This window comes from Zerene cesonia, chromosome 13 (genome assembly GCF_012273895.1).
Source record: "Zerene cesonia ecotype Mississippi chromosome 13, Zerene_cesonia_1.1, whole genome shotgun sequence".
Lineage (NCBI taxonomy): Eukaryota > Metazoa > Arthropoda > Insecta > Lepidoptera > Pieridae > Zerene > Zerene cesonia.
Genome location: NC_052114.1, coordinates 7,373,141 through 7,392,921, shown reverse-complemented (window position 1 = coordinate 7,392,921; position 19,781 = coordinate 7,373,141). Strand labels below are relative to the sequence as shown.

Below are 19,781 nucleotides of genomic sequence, written 5' to 3'. Positions count from 1 at the left end.
TTAGGAATATGTACTATCTTCTTTATTGAAGTTCTTCATATAACAAACAGTTCGTTGTACGAAAAATATTCATGTTGCGATGGATTTTACATAAAGTAAAATTTGTATAAGATAATATACATTTTCTCTATATTCCACTAGTAAAGTTTATATTATGGGAATTTGTGTGTTTATAGAATTATATTTTAACCGACTAAAAAAATAGAGGAGGTGGTTGCTCAATTCGACCGTATATACATACTTTTTGTGTATTCTGAGACGATTACGTCTAAACCGGTTTTGATGTTTTTTTGTGTTGGAAAAGGTGAAAAAAAAAATGATATTCCAAATGTAATAAAAATTCTAGATCTGATAATGGCATCCCAGAGAAATTTATATGAGGTTAACTTTCGAAAATCGTAGGCTTCTCGAATCGTTGACTACTGCCTTATTAATTCCTCTATAAAGTGTTTTAAAGCACTACTATTTAATTAAGGTCTTCAGACGACCAGAGAGAGAGTACTGATGAGGAATCTTACCAATAATTTACAGCAGTCACTTTGCGATTGTGGTTAAATATTTTGTATTGATGAGAACTTCACATCTATCTAGATGGGCTGTCCACTCGATAAGGGGTCTGGTGATGAAAACTGGTTAGGTGATGAAAAGTAGCTAGTTTTATAAGACACATTCATAGTACGGTTCAATTTGCTAAGTAAAGTAAATATTCAAAATCGTACATGTGTATATTACAAATTTTCCATTAAGAATAGTAAAATAAACTATATTTAATATTAACTGTCTTCAAAAAGTGAAAATAATGTCAAGTCGAAGTTAGTGCACGCATACTACACTATCTTCTACTAAAATATTCATTCATATTAAAGTGTAATTCACATTATCAATATATTGTTATGTGAAAACAAAAGAGCAACACAAAGTATCAAAAGCTCAAAATATAGGTAATGTAGGTGTGAAGCAACAACAAGATACGAGGTTCATATTTATCAATAACAACGGTGACTTCAGTTTATTCGTCCTCCCGCGGGTCGCTCGCCGCACCCGACCTCTATTCAAGTGAATATTCAAAAGACGAAGACGCCACTGATTTATGTTCGCCATTATTCTTACTTAAAGCGACGTAAACACATGCCGTTCAGCGACGCCTTGTGTCGCACGCCTCAATCATTTCAACGAGCATTTTCATTATCTACTTTATAACTTAACTCTGTCAAGCTTTATGAAAAACATTGCTGTATTGTGTGGAGGGAGTTGATAAATCACGTACCATGGTTGATGTGAAACATTTTTAATGTAACGTGCTTGTTTATTATAAGATATTAAGAAAATGGTTTTGATTTTGTAAAATATTTAATATAAGGTATAATAATATAACAGATTTGTTTTCGGTTTCTTTCGGTTCATTTGGAGTATAAAAGTCGACCTAACACTCATCAACGATTACTTCCAGGCCGCCTGAGGAAAAATCATTGAAATGTAGAAATATTGTCCTGTACAACATTTGAACTTAGACAACATTTTCTTTCTTATATCCATTACTATGACTCGTACTCGTTCCATTAGTATAACGATGTGGTTTTCCAATCGTTTCTTCCAAGGACCGCCTTTTGTGAAGTCCCCTTTAGCACTATGTGCGTAATAAGCTCTGTAAAAGCCACAACACAAACATTTTGAAACGGCGAAATAAGTATTAAACAATTACTTTGTCAGAAGTAGACAAGTCTGGGTAAAACAAATAGTAATAAGCCTGAGAAGTCGCTCAAACTCGCTCGGAGTTTTGGAGTTGCGGCAAATATTACGACAAAGCGACAGCAACTTAGATATTGTTTGTTGGACGTCCGTGGCGGGTTGCGCCTCAAGGTAGGTACGTAGGTCGTTAATGGAGTTCACTCGCAACAGCCCTTCGTGCGGTTAAACGTATTTGAAACCATTTCGAAACTAATTCAGCCATTTTGGGGAACACTTAGCAATTGTCAGCACGTTATTGGTACGGTCCAAATTTAGGTAGTTATTTAGTATCTGGAAATAATCGTGTTTATTATATAGAGTCAAATTTTTATACTCGTATGAAATGTACATACACATTTTCCTACAAAGATAAATAAATTGAACAAAAACAAATCGATTAACGTTTTATTTAACAATGCATTACAACACAAAGTTAAGAAAAAATATCGAACATCTGGAAATGGAAATAAGAATTAAAGGGCAAACGAAATGACTTTCAAATAATATAGGTTTAGTGGAAATCGCGTTAAGGCGTGGGAAGTCATCAAAATCGCGTTATCGGGCACGCGCGTACAAACGGGCTACGAAGCTACGATGTGCTACGAATTTAGCTCTACGCGATAGCCGGCAATTTTCTGTTCACCCAGAAGTTAACCCAAATTAACAAAGACTCCAGTTTAATTTGGAAATTCGTAATTATGCGTCCAATGTGCTTTTCAACGCTGCTTGTTCTCTTAATGGGGTCTTCTGCTTGTTGTGTTGTTACACTTACTTTTCAATAAAGATAAATCACATATATTATAAATACAAAGTATATAAATAATTACCAATAATCTGTTTTAACGTCGTCTGAGAATATGACTTTATCGTAATAAGGTTAGGGTATTGAAAAATAAAACATTATCTGGAGTCGAGTGAGGAATGCAGCACAATACCTTGCGCCCATAATTGGAAGATGCAAATGTGCGCCGCTGCATCTTTCAAGACATTTTTATAGCGACACGAAGACTTAATAACGTTTTATGTAAAATCTTTTCAATGAAATTTTATTTTACGTATTTTTAAAGAGAACGGTAAGCGAATTAATACTGCAGTAGCGGAGAGGGAATTTTGCAAGTTTTCAGTGCACGTAATTATAAGTTATTACATCCGCTAATTAAAATAGTCCTGAGTGAGTTATTTTTTTTTTTTTTTTTTTTTTTTTTTTTTTTTTTTTATATTAGATCAAGCAGACATTTGACCACAGGTCTACCTGATGGAAAGTAGAAGTGATCTAGGTGGTGACATGTCTGCTTGAGAGAAACCTATTCACTCTCGCCTTGAAAACATCCAGATTATAACTGTTCGGAAAAATGTTAATGTTTTTTCTTTCGCGGAGACCATAAAGTCTCTGACTTGAGAGTGCTTTATTAAAGTACGCGACCAGTCACTAAAAAAACTTTTAAAAAGCTGAGAAACTACAACCGTTGGGAAATTCTTTTCCATTGCGCCTTATGGTTCCAGATAAACGTGGAGTAGATATCGCGTTGACCCTTAATCGGGGATAAATGAATTATGTTGGCACTTACCATCCATCACTGTCGGTTATTTTAAGATAAAGCCGTCATAGCGTCCGCAGGTTGCACACTTCCATCGGTTCTTTGTAAGCTTCAGTAGTTAGCGTTGTAATTAAAGGCGGGTTGAAGCTAATAACCTGTAAGAACCTATTAGTTTACCATTCTTGGTTTGTTAATTAAATTTGACTTCGTAGCCTTTTTAAAACTTTTGGTATCATATTAAATGATAGCTAGATATTCTGTTTTTATAATTTGTTGTATTTCTAGGGTGAAATTTAAGGCTAACTACGCAAAACACAATGATTGTAGGTACTTGGCGTGCACAACACATAAGCACTACGTGCGTGCTTATTTAAAAATTAAGTTTGCATGATACAATCGTTTTTCTTATATACACACAACGAATTAGTTAAATTCAGTACACCATATTTACCTGTCTCGGAAATAGGTTATATTTAAAAAACTTTTATTAATAACTTACCAATTATAAATTGTTCTTGCTTCATGTGTTGTGAATATAATGTATTTATGATTAATCTGAAATGAATGAATACTTAGTAGCACAAAAAATTTCCTAAGAATCGGTCCAGGCGTTTCGGAGTAGTCCAGTAACTAAAATTGTGACACGGGAATTTTATGTATTAGATTTAATGAGTTGAAAAAAAAAGAGTACACTTTTTACAATTTGTGTTATTTATATAAAAACTTGAATTACAAATACTTGAATATAAAAAAGGGTAGCCAGTCTCATATTATATTTTTTCTATCCCTTAAAATTTATATGTAATTTTATTATTATGTACACTATATTCGAATTTGAAAATAAGAGAACAGACTATACTATTATCAACACTTAGAATGAAAGTTTTCCTATTTATTAAGTAGAATCTCGTCGCTGTGGCAGGAAAAAGACTTTGAACTCTAATCTTACCTGTTTATACAGAACGAAATGTATTTCAAAGAAATCAATGTAATATATTGAATCAATGCTTGTGCTTACCAAGGCTAGCCTTCAAAGGTTTATTGGTATGGTTAAAAGCTAAATATTTTCAAGCGTGGAGCAGTGAGCAATTCGGTTCCCGAGTAATAGATTTTTCAAGACGTTCGGGGGCGGTTAGAGTGTATTTTGTTTCAAATTGCACTCTCTTCGGTGATCGCTACCCAGAGTAAACCTGGCGAAATGAGACGCAATCTCTTAAAATGCTTTGCAATAAACCGCAGTTTCAAAGTCGGTATTTCCGCAATTTTGAGAACCTATAAATATGGTTTTATTGTATTATTCTACATTGTATCATTTATGAGAATATATAGCATAAATAATATACAGTTTAAATAACCAATGTTATTTCTAAACACTTGAAATGTTCCAGACAGGTCCATCAGGTGCCCATAGTTCTCGGAAATATTCAATATTTAATATAATCTGTAATTCTAGTGTTTTCTTGTTGTTTTCCAAGCAAATTTCCCCAACGAATATTTAATTTCAATATTCAACGATGATTTTGTTTACTTTTACGTAAAGTTTATTGTCAATGCTCGCAATTTCCGTTCCCTTCTTGTAGCGTGAAATCGACTTTAATTTACCTTTAGATTTAAATTTAATGAAAAGAGGCCGAGTTAGATATCAGATTTGACAGATGTTGAGGGGAGGTTTCCATGACAAAGACTTTAATACATTTGCACTGATATTTCTGGTGTTCAAAGATCTCGTTAGGGAAAATACCTTATTGTAAACCATTCGAAAGTATTCTGTTAAGGGAGTTGATAAGGGATTCTGTTCAAATTAATATTTTTGTGGAATAAACAAGCAATAAGATAAGGTATTTTCCAGTATTTCCATGGCATCCATATTTAAATATGGATGATAAATGCAAGGTAGATCAAGTCTAATAATCATTCACCAAAATTATTAAAGCGTTCCTACCGCATTCCATGGCCTCCTTGTTGTAGTTAAAACTATTCGAATGCGACTGCTAGTAAAAACTAATAAAAGATAAAATATTAAATCTATTTTGGAATTATCTAATTAATTTATAAATAATTATCTAATTAATGGAATTAAGTAAAACTAAGCTGATTGGGATACAAATAAAATCGATCAGTCAAAACAAAAGGCATTCCACGAGTGAACATTAATCTTAAAATTTCTATTTTTTCGTTGAAAAAGATAGTGTTAGTACGTTATGCAGTATTGCATGTGAATTTTTAATGTTTATCATTTGATATGCACCCAAAAAAGTAAATGTTGGTCAATTTTTAGTGTGGACTTTAAACCTGTTAGCCTTTGTTATTTATCTGTAACGGTTACAGTCATTTCGGTTATAAATAGACTACTTGAATATTTCATGTACACCTGTGGTTAAAATAGAATTAGATTTGGAAGCTCGCCGTGCTTCTGGGTATAGTTTAACAGTTGAATATTGTTCTATCATAGTATAAAGAGATGCATTCAGTACTACAACGCCTTTGATTTCAGAGTAAAAGCTCAAATCGTCTAGGCAATGTGGCTGTTGTCACAACTCAACAATAGTCACTTATATGGTGATGATAAAAACGAACATCCTTGTTAACACAAGATGATGATTTGCAATATGTCACGTCAGCCGTATTACGTACCATTTACACTACTCACTACATTAAAACATATGTATATATAACAATCAGACTTCAAAATCGATTAGTTCGAGACCGGGCGAGCGTGCGAAATTGATTTTTAAATTTATCTGCGTATGTGGATAACATCACCACTGCGCGAAACGGTAAAAAAGGGGGAAAAAGAAAGGGAAAACTACGTGAGGAACCCAACATGTCAATTAAAAGTTCGACGTCATGTGACATCTGCCAACCCGCACGTGGTCAGCGTGGTAGATTATGACCTGAACCCTAATAGTAGGCCAGTATCCCAGATGATATGATATAATGATACCTACAAATATGAAAGCATGTGCGCGGCAGCCCTTAACCGGTGTCCCGAGCTGCTTTCAATATGTTGTTACTACAACATCATGTACACCATCATGTTGCTCGGGCTCTTTCCTCGCGCGTCTCGCCCCTCGGTTCCCGCTGTATTGATCGTTCTTAAACTTGAATGGAAACAAAATGACTGTATGGTATAAGACTGATATTAGTGATATTAGTATGGATTCATAAATATCTATTAATTATGATTAATTAGCAGCAAGAAACTTACATGAATTTGACTGATCTTGACTTAAGCTTTCAACACTTTATAACGAATTCATCTTCAATTAGTATTAAAATTATTAAGAAGCGAAGACGGAGTATATAGGGATTAGGCCTTAAGCCTTGATACTTAATAGTTCAATATTAAATATTTACAAAGAAATGTGGGTAGTAAAGGGTAATTGAAACACACATATACATTATATTCTTTAATAAAATAAGTGATGCAATAATTTCATATAAGAACACATTTAAAGGGCAATAAATTGCTGACGAATGAAAAAAAAAATACATTTTATATCAGATCGCGTACTGTATACATACTTAGTATCAATGACGAGCAGAGACTTTTTACTTACATATTCATATCCATTATAAATAAATCATAATAATATAAATATAAAACCGATTTCATTAGTCCGTTTGTTCTATATCAACAAAAACATTACGATTTTACTAAAAACTAAACCCGCAAGCCGTGAGAAATAATTTCACGATAAAATATTACATTAAATTAGGCTTTTATTTTTTCTTAGCATAAAATTGGGTAAAAATTAAACGTACAACTTATTTCGCTAACATAAAAATATTCAGTATCAAATAGTTGTAACTGTAGAACAAGCTGAAATTCAATGAATATTAAAAGAAAACATATCTATATAGTCTTTCCAAACATTTATTAGTAGACATAAACTCTAAATCTATAAAGCTTTAGGAGAAATAATCGCTTTATACATACATCTGATTCTTTATATTCTATTATTTTCACCTCATCATATAATTTAAACTAACTATGTTTTGGTTAAAACAACTCGTTTAAGTACCAACACTGCTTATGTAAACTCTGAAAACAGACGTCATTCGATCTTTAAAATCCAGCCATATCAAAATATATTATTAACATCGTGTCTCATACATTGCATTCTCGTCAAATTACAATGGACTCGCTATAATAAACAAGTGATAGAACACTGAATCACATTTAGACAGACATATTAACAAATTTATACATACTAAAATATATTATAAAACATTATACAGTATACTCGCATCTGCGGTTGACACCACAGATTAAGTTGTGAGTTCAAATTCGACTTCCCTCTAGGTAAAATGATGGGGCAAATCAAATACATTACACTAGAAAATAATTGATAGATTAGTCTATGGCACAGGCATAGATAATGTCCATTCAACTAGAGGCAATAAACTACAAATGTACTAAGAGCATCAGGTACGAACATTGTAAAAATACTTACTAAGCGTGTGACAAATTCATGGAATGACACTATATAAAAACAAGAGTATTTATCGATTGAAAAGTTTATTATCAGCAACATCATCATAGATCTCATATTACGGATAGAGTAGGCCAAGGCACACGCCTCTTCGAAAGCAGTTTCCTGACATTTAGAAAGAGAGAGAAGATCGTGGAACCTTATCTCTCCTTCTCTTGACGCAACAATTAGTTGAATCTCACTTTTTTGTTTATGTAAATGTAAGTATGTGAATGAAAACCGCGATCTTTTCTCTCTTTCTACAAAGATACAGGCCTGTCTCCTGCGCTGTCTATAATATGCCTATAAATTTCATTGATTGAAATACATTACGATGAATCAAAATATATTACGAGTTTAAAATTACCAATTATGCCAAACAATTAAATATCAAGAAATCAAAAGCGTATACAATGTTAATACATGTTTTACATGTTTTTTTTGTAACTAATTTTAAACAATTATGATAATATGCAGCTGTCCATGGTTCCAAACAGTTTACGAAATTAAATCGACGGTAAATCTAAATCATAAAACTAATGGCTCAAGATTTTCACATTAAAGTCATAGCACCCAGACCAATATAGCATCGGCGTCAATGAAACTGGCAAGTAAAACAAACTATGATTTTAATCATAAGTATAAAAAACTAAATCTAAACTCGCACATCAGACGAACAACTCTTTAATATACAACATCCGTAGATAGAACTATAAATCGTCTTCATTCACATTGACACATAAACATTTACGTATTGCGACTTGACGCCCGTAGTTTATAACATGGAGCGGACACGTTGCCTTATTAAGGCATAACTATCCCGATGGGTTCGTCCCTACAAGATAAGAGGAGGTTAATGTATTAATAAACTATACAAACTTATATTGCTTTAAGCCGAATCTTTTATATACACTGTCCGTTCGAAGGTCGAGTTTGCACATGAACCATTTCGTACACAGAAGTCGTTAAGACAATGTCACAACACACACTTTGACGAGTGCGCGCACTATTTGAGTTTGTTCCAACCGCACAGGTTGTGAGTTGTGCTATCCATTAGATAGTTCGTCCTTAAGCCACTGCGGCACCGGCCGGCCTAATCGCACTAGGAGTTTCGACAAAGCCGTGTTATGAGGCGTGTAATATCGCTTCAAAAACTTGGCGGACCTCTCCTCCATAGGAGGGTATATCCGACCCTTCGACTTGCCCAGACATTTCGTTTTCTCGTTGCTCACGGCTTGACAGAAAAATCCCTTTTTCGCGTCGTATCTGAAAGGTAAATTCGTGTTACGAGTTAATACTGCAGCGTTCGTTATAAACCTGTATTATAAGGCCGCGTTCCAATTATATTATAATTTTAGAGTAAATTATTCGATGTAATAGAAGCTTTGTGTAATTTATAAAATATTTTAGCGTAATACGGCATGATTGCAAATCCATGCTGAAACTTCGGCGTATAAATGAGAAATTCTATTTGTTACAAAATGACGCCTCAGCGAAGCGGCGGATTTAATTTAAATTCCACATTTAAACGTTTTATAAGTCGAGTTATTTATTTATTATATCCAAAGTTTGTTGTTCGTAATGGTTTAAACGGTCCAGTTGTACAACTTTGGACGGTCCCAGTCCTTTTGTATTGGCCACTTGTTATATAATGTCGTACATGTTACTTGTCCGTAAGGATACTGAATAACAACAATATACCTACGTGACATGGGGCAAATAGAAAATATCGCTTTCATTAACAAACTTACCATCGAACATAATATTATATATTTATGTAATTTTTTTAAACATTTTTGAAAATTTTTTAGTATATGAACGTTATAAGTCTATAAACCTCGCTTCAACAAAAACAAAATAACGTATTATTTGAGTATCCATTATAAACCGAGATTATATATAATAAAGAGCTTTCATATTACCATCTAGCCTTTCATAAACGAATAAACAACGCTTGTAATGCGTAGTTTTGTCGCTGTGTCACATATTCAACATTCATTAACCACGACACGTAAACACCAAACACCCGTAATAACGTCAATTACATCACGTCATACTTTATTGGTGCGAAATTAAGCTTTAACAAGTTCACGTACATTGAATTAGTTTTCGTATCTAATGTTCGGTTTCCTTGAATTTATGTTATAGCTAGCTGGAAATGTATATCGAATAATTTTTTGATACGTAAGATGTCCGAAATGTATCGGTTAGTGTAAGCTTTTAGCATACCGTGAGATAAGAATCGAGGGGCATGATATCAGATAGAATGTACAAATAATTACAAGTTATTTTATAGGCGATTTTTATGTTCCCTTGCGTTTGTTAAAAGATTTTAAATGAAAAAATTCGAATCGGATGGTAAAACACACCAACGTTAGTACTATTTCATAATTTAACATAAGTTCTGTCTATATTTTTTGAGGTCCCATTTTAACCTGACGCAACAAGAGCGAGCTACGTAATCATTTAAATGGAGAGATGTGCAAAAAGAGGCAGTAGACGCGTGCATGTCATTTATTTGCAGAGTTAAGAATGTTTAGATTCCCTCTGGGAAACAAATACAGTATTTTCGAAGTACTAATACTTTATCCAAGAAAATCTGTTTATGTGACATTTTGCGTTACATCCTTTATTTTATATTGGAGTAAGTTATTTTTATAAGTTATTTCAAAAAACTCTTCTCCATTACCAATCTTGAACTGTATTTCTGCAATACCATTAAATTTTGTACAAACTGTATTTAAGAATTTAGCCGTACTATAATAGTTATTATTATCGCTAATAACCTATTTGAAGATCTCAACTTGTGAATTTATCAAGAAAAAACTCAACTCAACTATTTGTTATTTAAGTGAAATTAGAAATTCTTTTAAGGTATTTATAATTTTACACATTTTTATTAAAACTTTTTATTTGACCAGTATACTCTTAATAACATGATCTTCCTCATCATATTTCCAACCGTGAGCCACATTCAAAATAACCACAGCTAACATACAACAACTAAATAGCCCTAAAAAAATAAAAACATTAAAAAACTCACTTGAGCAATTTATTATAATCCACGTGCGGCACCTTGAGAAATTTCTGGAGCGAGTTCATCACGGTCGCCGGCTCGGAGCGCAGCAGCGAACCGTCGATCACGTGCAGCTGGTGCGAGCTGAACTCCGCCAGCCACCGCTCCAGGTAGTGGCTGTACTTACCGGGGTTGAGGCAGCGGTTCCTGTGGTGCAGTGGACATAATGAAATCATCTATGTTTTTTCTTTGTTGTTTAGCCCTCCCAAAGTTGACAGAGTACAGAAACGTCTAGGAGAGATATATCGTACGCGCGTGATTTATAAATTCATAGTGGAGTGGATTTTTTGATGCATTTGGTTCTTTAAACATACAAGTGTGTTCGCCGAGTCGTCGTCGTTTACTGAGTAATATAGGATATTTTTTTTAATACCCAATCAACTCGAGCGGAATCGGGGCAAGCGGCTAATGCTATATTATGTAAAAAAATTCTCTTTTTCATTTTTGTAATTTTTTTCATTTCTGTCCTATTCACTTATTGGTAAATGAAAAATGACCAATGCAAAAATGTTTTTCCTAATTCGTACCAGTATATTCCGATATTAGATTAGGTCACAAACTTTTAGTTGTATATAATTAGCAAAGATAAAATCAAGTTTCATGTGTTTTTGAAAAGACAGGAAGACACAAGAAAAACAGTCATTTAAATCCCGTAAAATGGTCTGGTCCTACGAAAAATAACACTATTATAATGAATTAAAACCTCAAATAAGATAGTCTTTGGAAAATTTATTTTCGCTTCAGATACATCATTTACCGTAATTGAATTTTATTAAAGTTCATTCATTGCCTTTACTGTCAAGAAGAATATCAATATCTCATAACTGATGGAAGTCATCGTCATCTTCTACTATATAAAAATAAGTGGGGTTATCCTTCCTGACGCTATAACTCGAGAACGCACGAACCGATTTCCACGGTTTTGCATTCGTTGGAAAGGTCTCGGGCTCCGTGAGGTTTATAGCAAAGAAAATTCAGGAAAAATTTCAACAGAAAAGCGGGAAAATCATTTTTCACATACAGCCATCTGGTGGCGAAACGGAGTTCGCCGGGTTTGCTAGTAAGTTATATAAATGATATCCTTCTAATACAAAAACGCGAAAGTTTGTAATAATGTATGGATGTTTGTTACTCTTTCCCTCAAAAACCATAGAACGGATTTTTGATGACACTTAGCAGTGACGTAGTTTTAGCACGCGGATTCGCTCGCAGATGAAACCGCGCGGCACAGCTAGTACATGAAATAAAGAATATGCCCTAGTCTAGGTTTAGCATCACTATAACTCCAAGAACAAGTGGTCTTTAAACAACGCAGAGCACGTACGTTACGTAGTAATAAAGATAAGAAATTCAACTTTAAAATGGGCGAAATGGTTGTGTACGAAAGTTAGTTAGCTTTGCCAATGCAAAATATGACCAGCCCGCTGATCTATAGGTAAATGAAAAGAATACAGTTTCATAGAACTGCAGCATCATAGTGTACACGTATCGTGTAGCGTGCTGTATTTATAACTAGCTGTGCCCCGCGGTTTCACCCGCGTAAGTCCGTATCCCGTAGGAATATCGGAATAAAAAGTTGCCTATATGTTATTCCAGTTATCCAGCTGTCTACGTACCAAATTTCATTGCAATTGGCTCAGTAGTTTTTACGTGAAAGAGTAACAAACATCCATACTTACAAACTTTCGCATTTATAATATTATAATAGGGTAATAGGATGTGCTAAACCACAGTTGTTACTTCCTTGTGCTAAAAAAATGTACTAAAAACTAAAGTAACCTGAGGAAGTAAAATATTTTAGTGTTAATAGTCTGAAACATTCTTTATGTGTTTACTATTGGCAGGCCTATCAAAGTGGGCATACATTTTTACCATTCTTAAACTTATTCACACACACATAATATACTAAAATACTACAATATACTACATAATGCGACTAGGGGATTGTCGAATAAATCACACAATTACATTGCAGTCAGTGAGGGTGTCACTTTGAGACAAACGGTCATATTGCGAATTAGCTCACATTCGATATTCCATCCTTAATGTAACAATAACTCTTCAATGGAAGATGGGTTTTCATAACAGATATAATAATGGCTCATTTGACATATTGTCAGTTACTTATATTTGATGTATCCTAAATTAGTGTGAACCGCTAAACCATAGCAATATTTTATAAATATTTTAACATGAAAGATCAATACGATTTAAAATTCTTACTAAACTAATACAAAATCTCATGGAGTAGGATTGGGCTAGTACAATAGAAAGATCATATTTTTTTAATTAAACAATATCTAGACATACTTCACAGCACAATGTTTTGATAACACAATTCAAGCAAAGAACGATAACATTTCAATTCTCAGAAACAATCCAAACACAACAAAGGTTAATGAAACAAGACTTTTCTATTATGAAATTAATACGACGACAGACCAATTATAATTAAGTAGTGGTGAATACAACGCTCGCTGGCTCTGACAAAAAATACCTTCATAAAATGCCGTCAGCGAATTATTGTAATAGAAACAAAAACTGTACAAGATTAAGAGTGCTTGTTAACAACTGTATTTCGCCCCGTTTTGAATTATTAAATAATTAATTTGCAAGCAGCTTTTGCCCGCGCCTTCGAACGCGTTAAATTCGAACTAGTTTAATAGATGTTATAATACATATAAACCTTCCTCTTGAATCTCACTCTATCCATTAACAGAAAAAGAAACCATCAAAATCCGTTACCTAGTTTAATAGATTTAAGCATACACATACATACACTGTACATAGGGACAGACAGAGAAAGCGACTTTTTTATATTATGTAGTGATTTAATACCTAGATTAAAAAGAATACAACCCATTTTGAAGTCTCCCTTTAATAGAAATTTGTTTTTATGTGATAAACACATAGTTTTATATTATTCATTGATTATTAATTGGAGCGAAGACGGGGTGAGCGGGTGTAGATTATATTTTACTTATTTATCGAAATTGTTGTTCCTCTAATTTAGGAGGTTAGGTTAGTTAGGTTAGTTAGGTTAGGTCTATTTTTAGCCTTTTCACAAAAATCACATGTTTTATGTCACGGGATAGCAAGGGCATCGTTAATTTATTTAAAACGCATAAAGAATTATCGTATTACACGAATAAATAAAAAAAAAAAAAAACAGCCAGACTACGGACACGGACGTGCCACTTCCGTACAATTCCATTTGGTCGCATTGAACTCATTTTCAAATATACGGAGATTTATTCACTTACGCCGTGTAATGCATCGGTTTGGTTTTTGTTTCTCCATGTGGTGTCATTTACTTAGTACCGTTTTGTTTAACATTCGACACGTTTAATGTTGGCATTTATTGCGAATGTTAATGTTTTTTTTTATAGATATAAATAGTGTTGAGGTAACTAACTTTTTATTTAATTATGCTGTAATGTGTTCGTGGATTACATTTTTTTCTATTTCGCAAATAATATGAACTACATAAAATACAGGTAACACACATACGTTTTCATATGTTGTATTATTGGTAACTGACAAGAAATTCAATAACATTTATTTTTTATTACATTTTTTATTACATTCTTCCGCAAATACTTTCATGTAGGTACCAATTTATACATTATTACTTTTATAGTACAAAAGTGATTATCACTTGCATCTAAACTAATATTATAAAGAAATACAGTTCGTTAATTTGTGTCATTGTCTCGATCTTTCGTAATCTTTGGATCTATTGAACCTATTTTATAATTCTTTTACCGATTGTAAGACACGTCATCTGTGAGTGCCACAGACTATATTTTATATTGTTTATACGCCGGGTCAATCCGGGCGAAGCTGGGACGAGCGGCTGGTTGTATAATAAAATGCTTCTGTTAATGATATGATACTTATATAAAAGGACTTGCAAGGATTTCAATAACAAGGTTTGTTTTGAAAGTAGTTAAAAATTAAGTCCACTTTGTTCAAATTGAATCCAATTGTCGACTTGTTATCGCAACAAATAAGACATAAAAAAGGAATATCCTATAACGATTGGAACAATTGTTTCAGAAATAGAATACCGGAGGGCTGTCATTCGGAACGTAACAAAGTTTCGCAGATTGGAAGCGATTTTTTTCCATTCTTATTTCTGGAAGTTTCCATCACCGAATACGGTAGGTGCAGTTCGGAGGGAAAACGTGAGGGTTTCTCCTGACTCGTGAATTGTATCGGTTTCAAACCATTTCTCTTTTCGCTCTTTACATTGACCTTTAACGACGGTACTTTCTTGTAAGATGAAATAATGAGACACCGGACCGAACATGCGGATTTTGTTTCGCAATAAAATGTGAATACAGGTAGGACAGATATGTACTGTGTAGTCTCGAAGTTGATCAGAGTGAGAGTTCCGCCTCCGTTTCAAACAAAGTGTAAAGTAGATTAAAAATACATACACTTATACGCACAGAAACAATCTATTCTAATATTATAAAGCTGAAGAGTTAGTTTGTTTGTTTGTTTAAACGCACTAATCCCAGGAACAACTGGTCCAATTTGAAAAATTATTTCAGTGTCAGATAGCCCATTTATTTGGGAAGGCTATAGGCTATATATGTACCACGGGCGAAGCCGGGGCGGAACGCTAGTGTGAAATAAGCTGTAAATAATATAATCTAAACTTTTTTTTTTCGTAGAATGTGGATATCTACTAAATTGAAGAACATTTTGTAAATTCGTACGTAAATTTTTCTATGTAGTTAACACCTACTTATCGTTTTTCCAAAATAAAAATTTTCAACATACGTCGTATATAGTAAAACAACAATAAGTATCTACGTAGAAAAATTTATACAGAAAAGATTAATAATCATAAGTATTCTATCTATTATCTTAACAAATTTGTAGTGTGCATAGATTAATTATTGTTAATAGACACACATAGAAGCACAGTCAGTCAGTTTAACAACTCTGCTAACATCAAACCTTACCTGAGATCCCTTAGAGCTTTCGGTGCGGAGTCGTTGGCCGTGATGACAGTATGAAACGTGTAGTTGTTGGCTACGGCGTCGCCGTGCGACCGAATGTGTTGATACCACGAATACGCCCTGGAAATTATCGATATATTAATGATAATTTTATCATTCCGGTCCGTAAATACGGTGGTTCTTTATTTATTTCTTTATGTATAAAGAAATCACATTTTCCTTTGTTACGCCATAACTTTCACGAACAACGATTTTGTCGAATTCATTCATCATATTAAAGGCTTCGTTTAAAAATCCTTATTTTACAGAAGGTTCTTAAGGAATTATAAATTACACAAAAAACTGCGTTGAAAATTTAGATAACAAACTTGAACTTCGTCTGAAGATAGGGTACTTGACGGGTAAGTTAGTCTTAAATAAATAACCCTTTAAAGTTAATAAAGAATATAATAGATTCTTCAAATATATATATAACACATACACCCTTTCGGAATCCAGTATTTGGAAGTTTAGCGAGAAATAAAACCGCTATTCACTTTAACTTATTGTATTTCGCCACACATAATTTCGCGCAGAGTAACAGTTAATAATTCAGATTGAAGACTGCTCGCTGTGAAGCGGCATCGATTTTTATATCAATTACCACCACAACTGATCTAAGTTTTTAGAAACTACCTTCAATGTAACAACACAGGTTCGAGTCAAATCAACAACCATATTCATTTATTGTATAATGCAATATATTAATGTTATATATAAAATGATAACAATTCTTTAATCAACATATTATTGCCAGTTTAACTATATAATTCATTCAAGTTTCAATAATTAGTTATTTGGTAAATTTGTAAGACAGGCTTCGATCTGTTGAAGACCATTCTAGAACTTGGACATCTTAAAAAAAATAAATCTTAAAAGTTTTCCAACTTCATTAAAACCCACCCACAATCCTACTTTTGCGCGAACAATACACGAACAACCGTTCAAAAATATCAGCATTTCATTTAGTTTATTCAATTTATAAATTTTGATCATTTGCCATTTGTAAATTATTCACTTCTGAAGATTGATTGTGGCAACATTTGTTCAAACTTCCCGCGACCAATAAATAGGGAATTTCAATATTGAAATTGGAATGAGAACGTGTTTATAAACTATTTTAATTTTTGTGCTCAACTGTTAACATCTGCTTCAGTGCTATTGAACAAATGGGTTTGATTGAAATATTTACATCAACGGTTTGAATTCAACTTCACTTCGTATCGTGTAGTTTTTTCTAAAACAACAACAATGTATTGAAGTAATTTTAGACCAAATATTTTTAATGATTTAAATTTAAATTGGACTGTGTATTGTAATATTTTATAAACCTCACGTCACAAGGTTTAATCATTTCCGAGTAGGTATATTGGAAACAATAATCCGTGTTTGTGATATATTTGTTAAAATTCTTATTTTCATACACGCTCGCTGAAATTTATTACAATTTCCTTTGCGCTTGTGTTTATGATATCTAACTGTAACACTAACTTGCATGCGAACATATTTAAGAGAATTTAACTCGTGCCAAGATCTTTGTGTTTTGTGGTTATACGTTACCTTAACCTTGTTTAAATTAAAAAATATAATTGATAATTTCTTGGAAAATTATAATATTCAAGGGATATACAATGTCAATCAATATACTCGTATTATGAATTCTATTTTGAATGCATACAATTTTAATTTTAATATTATTAATATAACTAACATTTACCGCTAAAACCGCGAATATGTTTAATACGTAACCACCGAGAATGTATCTAAAGCGCCAGTATGTTGTATTTACTTATACTTATGCGATAAATTATATGGAAATTCTATAAATGCCTCTCTATCATATATATGTATAGTAGGTTCTAATAATAAATGTTCTGTACAGTGCTTAAATAAATCTTAAGTACTACAACTTGCTCTTATTTTCTATACATCTATCATATATAATATACATCTCTTTCATAGCATTCATCGAAATAAAAAAAAAATCCGTTCTTATATTTTTTACTTCAAACAACGTCACTTAAATCTATCATTCAGACGTTTATTTATGAACGTGGGCAATTACAAGCACTTCACATGTATAGCGGTAATCAAGGTGGGGCTGATTTAGAAAAAAACTAGACGATCTCGAGGTATATAGGTCAGAGACATTACTTGGGCAGGCTTTAATTGCCCGTTTAGGGGCGATATGGCGTAATGTACGATGTAGCACCGTTTTGTAAAGATATTTCTAAAGCTTTACAAGAATATGTAGGTTGTTCGTTGAGTATTTTTTGCGACGTCATAGCTAATTAGCATAGCTCATAAATCAAACCAAATAACAATTTAAATTAAATAACGTTTGAAAATGTATTTCAATTTTATGTAAGAGTGAGACAAAATAATATAAAACCAAGTTAAAATACATAATGGTTTACTAAACTAATCCTGTTTTTCAAATAACATTAGACACATAAAGATCATACACGTTCCTATTCTTAGATGGATCGCATAGTATAACATCGGATTTCGTGAATTTTCTTGTCCAATATGTAGGTATCCTTATTGTAATAACGTTTCTCCTCGAGGATTTCCATTGCTTTGCTATGAGCGTAATCTCATAAAATGATGAGATTGCGTGACGACAAGGGACACATGTAGAGAGAAGGTACACAATAAAATAGATTAAGGATGAAACGGATCTTATCATTTCTGTATCTTTTAGTTGAAATGTGCGTTTCGGAATTTAATAAATACGCACCTTCTCTAAAAATTTATGATTTAGGTGCATTTTGCATTTACATTAATTTAATGTTTTATGGGCTCTTAGTAACGCATTTTTTTATTAATAAGTTCGCTTGTATCTATGATCACATTATCATTACATCTAACCCATGAAGATTTTTGTGATAATTATCTCACGAACATCACAAAAATTTAAAAGCGGCAATATCTGCTCCAATTTCTATAATAATTTTCAATTCAGTTTCAGCGAACTGTACCAGTTAAAATTTCATAGCGCGTGTATTACCTAGCCGGCTATGTAGTTACGTGTCTACAAAACGGTGTTAACTAGGACGTTTACGTGCGAAAAAATCCGCACCTAAATTAATATTTTCGTGGAACGTTTCAACGCGTGTCACATTTAGCATTTAGTTTGAGCAGATAATTCATTCATGTGTAATTTATTCGTCTAATTACACGTGTTTTATTCGTCTTTGAAAAACTTATAAAGACGACTTTATTCATCTTAATATAATTGCTAGTAATAATTGCCTTAAATGACATTATAATTATTAACCATAAAGCAAAGTCCCGTGACCAATAGTACATGGGGTAGATGACAACAATTATTTCAAACCTGTTTAACTGATACATTTGTTTCGTGAGCATCAGGTGATCAGTTGACCTAGATTTTTCATTGGCAAGTATACACCTCTTACGCAATCTCCCACGTATGGGACGACATTTGTAAATGTTTTTTTTTTTTGAACAAGAGCGCAAAAAGTCGTATTTTGCGCGAATGCACGCTAATGCGTAACTCGGGTTAGTTCAACGCTTCAAACAAGTATATAGATGTCAACAATTAATCAATACGCTTAAACAAAAAAAAAAGTTTCTTATACTTTACGCGTTGCATCTGACGTAAACACTTTCGTCTTCCTGTCCAAAAATAAAAAATAAAAAAAAAAAACAAAAAAGAACCAACCTCTTTGACGGTGATATTAGTATAGCAATGATCTTAGCGTTGGGCAGAAGGGCGTGCGCTCGCCGCGGCACCAGCTCACCGTCGAAGTACGTAGCCGACTTCTCGAATGTTATTTGTGACGCGTTGCTTTGGTTTGGCGGGAAAAAGTTTAGGTACCTGTGAACAACACAAAAAAAAAAAAATTGTCGGACATGTTTTGTGTTTAAATATAATCTGTTGTATGAATAATCATCAGTATAGATAATTATTCATGCTCGCCATAAC

The 19,781-nt window shown here is 33.1% G+C and overlaps 1 protein-coding gene across 2 annotated transcripts in view; it reads right to left on the bottom strand.

Annotated features, from left to right (window-relative positions):
• Positions 1-6,663: 6,663 nt before the first annotated feature.
• The window catches only part of LOC119831033 (bifunctional heparan sulfate N-deacetylase/N-sulfotransferase), a 103,967-nt gene continuing 90,849 nt past the window's right edge, over positions 6,664-19,781 (bottom strand). For both annotated transcript variants that reach the window (XM_038354254.1, XM_038354255.1), the window contains exons 12-15: positions 19,518-19,673; positions 15,794-15,910; positions 10,785-10,964; positions 6,664-9,007 (exon numbers count right to left, since the gene is read on the bottom strand). In XM_038354254.1, the coding sequence (XP_038210182.1) occupies positions 8,788-9,007; positions 10,785-10,964; positions 15,794-15,910; positions 19,518-19,673 (673 nt within the window). In that variant the 3' untranslated portion in view covers positions 6,664-8,787. The remainder of the gene's footprint in view (positions 9,008-10,784; positions 10,965-15,793; positions 15,911-19,517; positions 19,674-19,781) is intronic.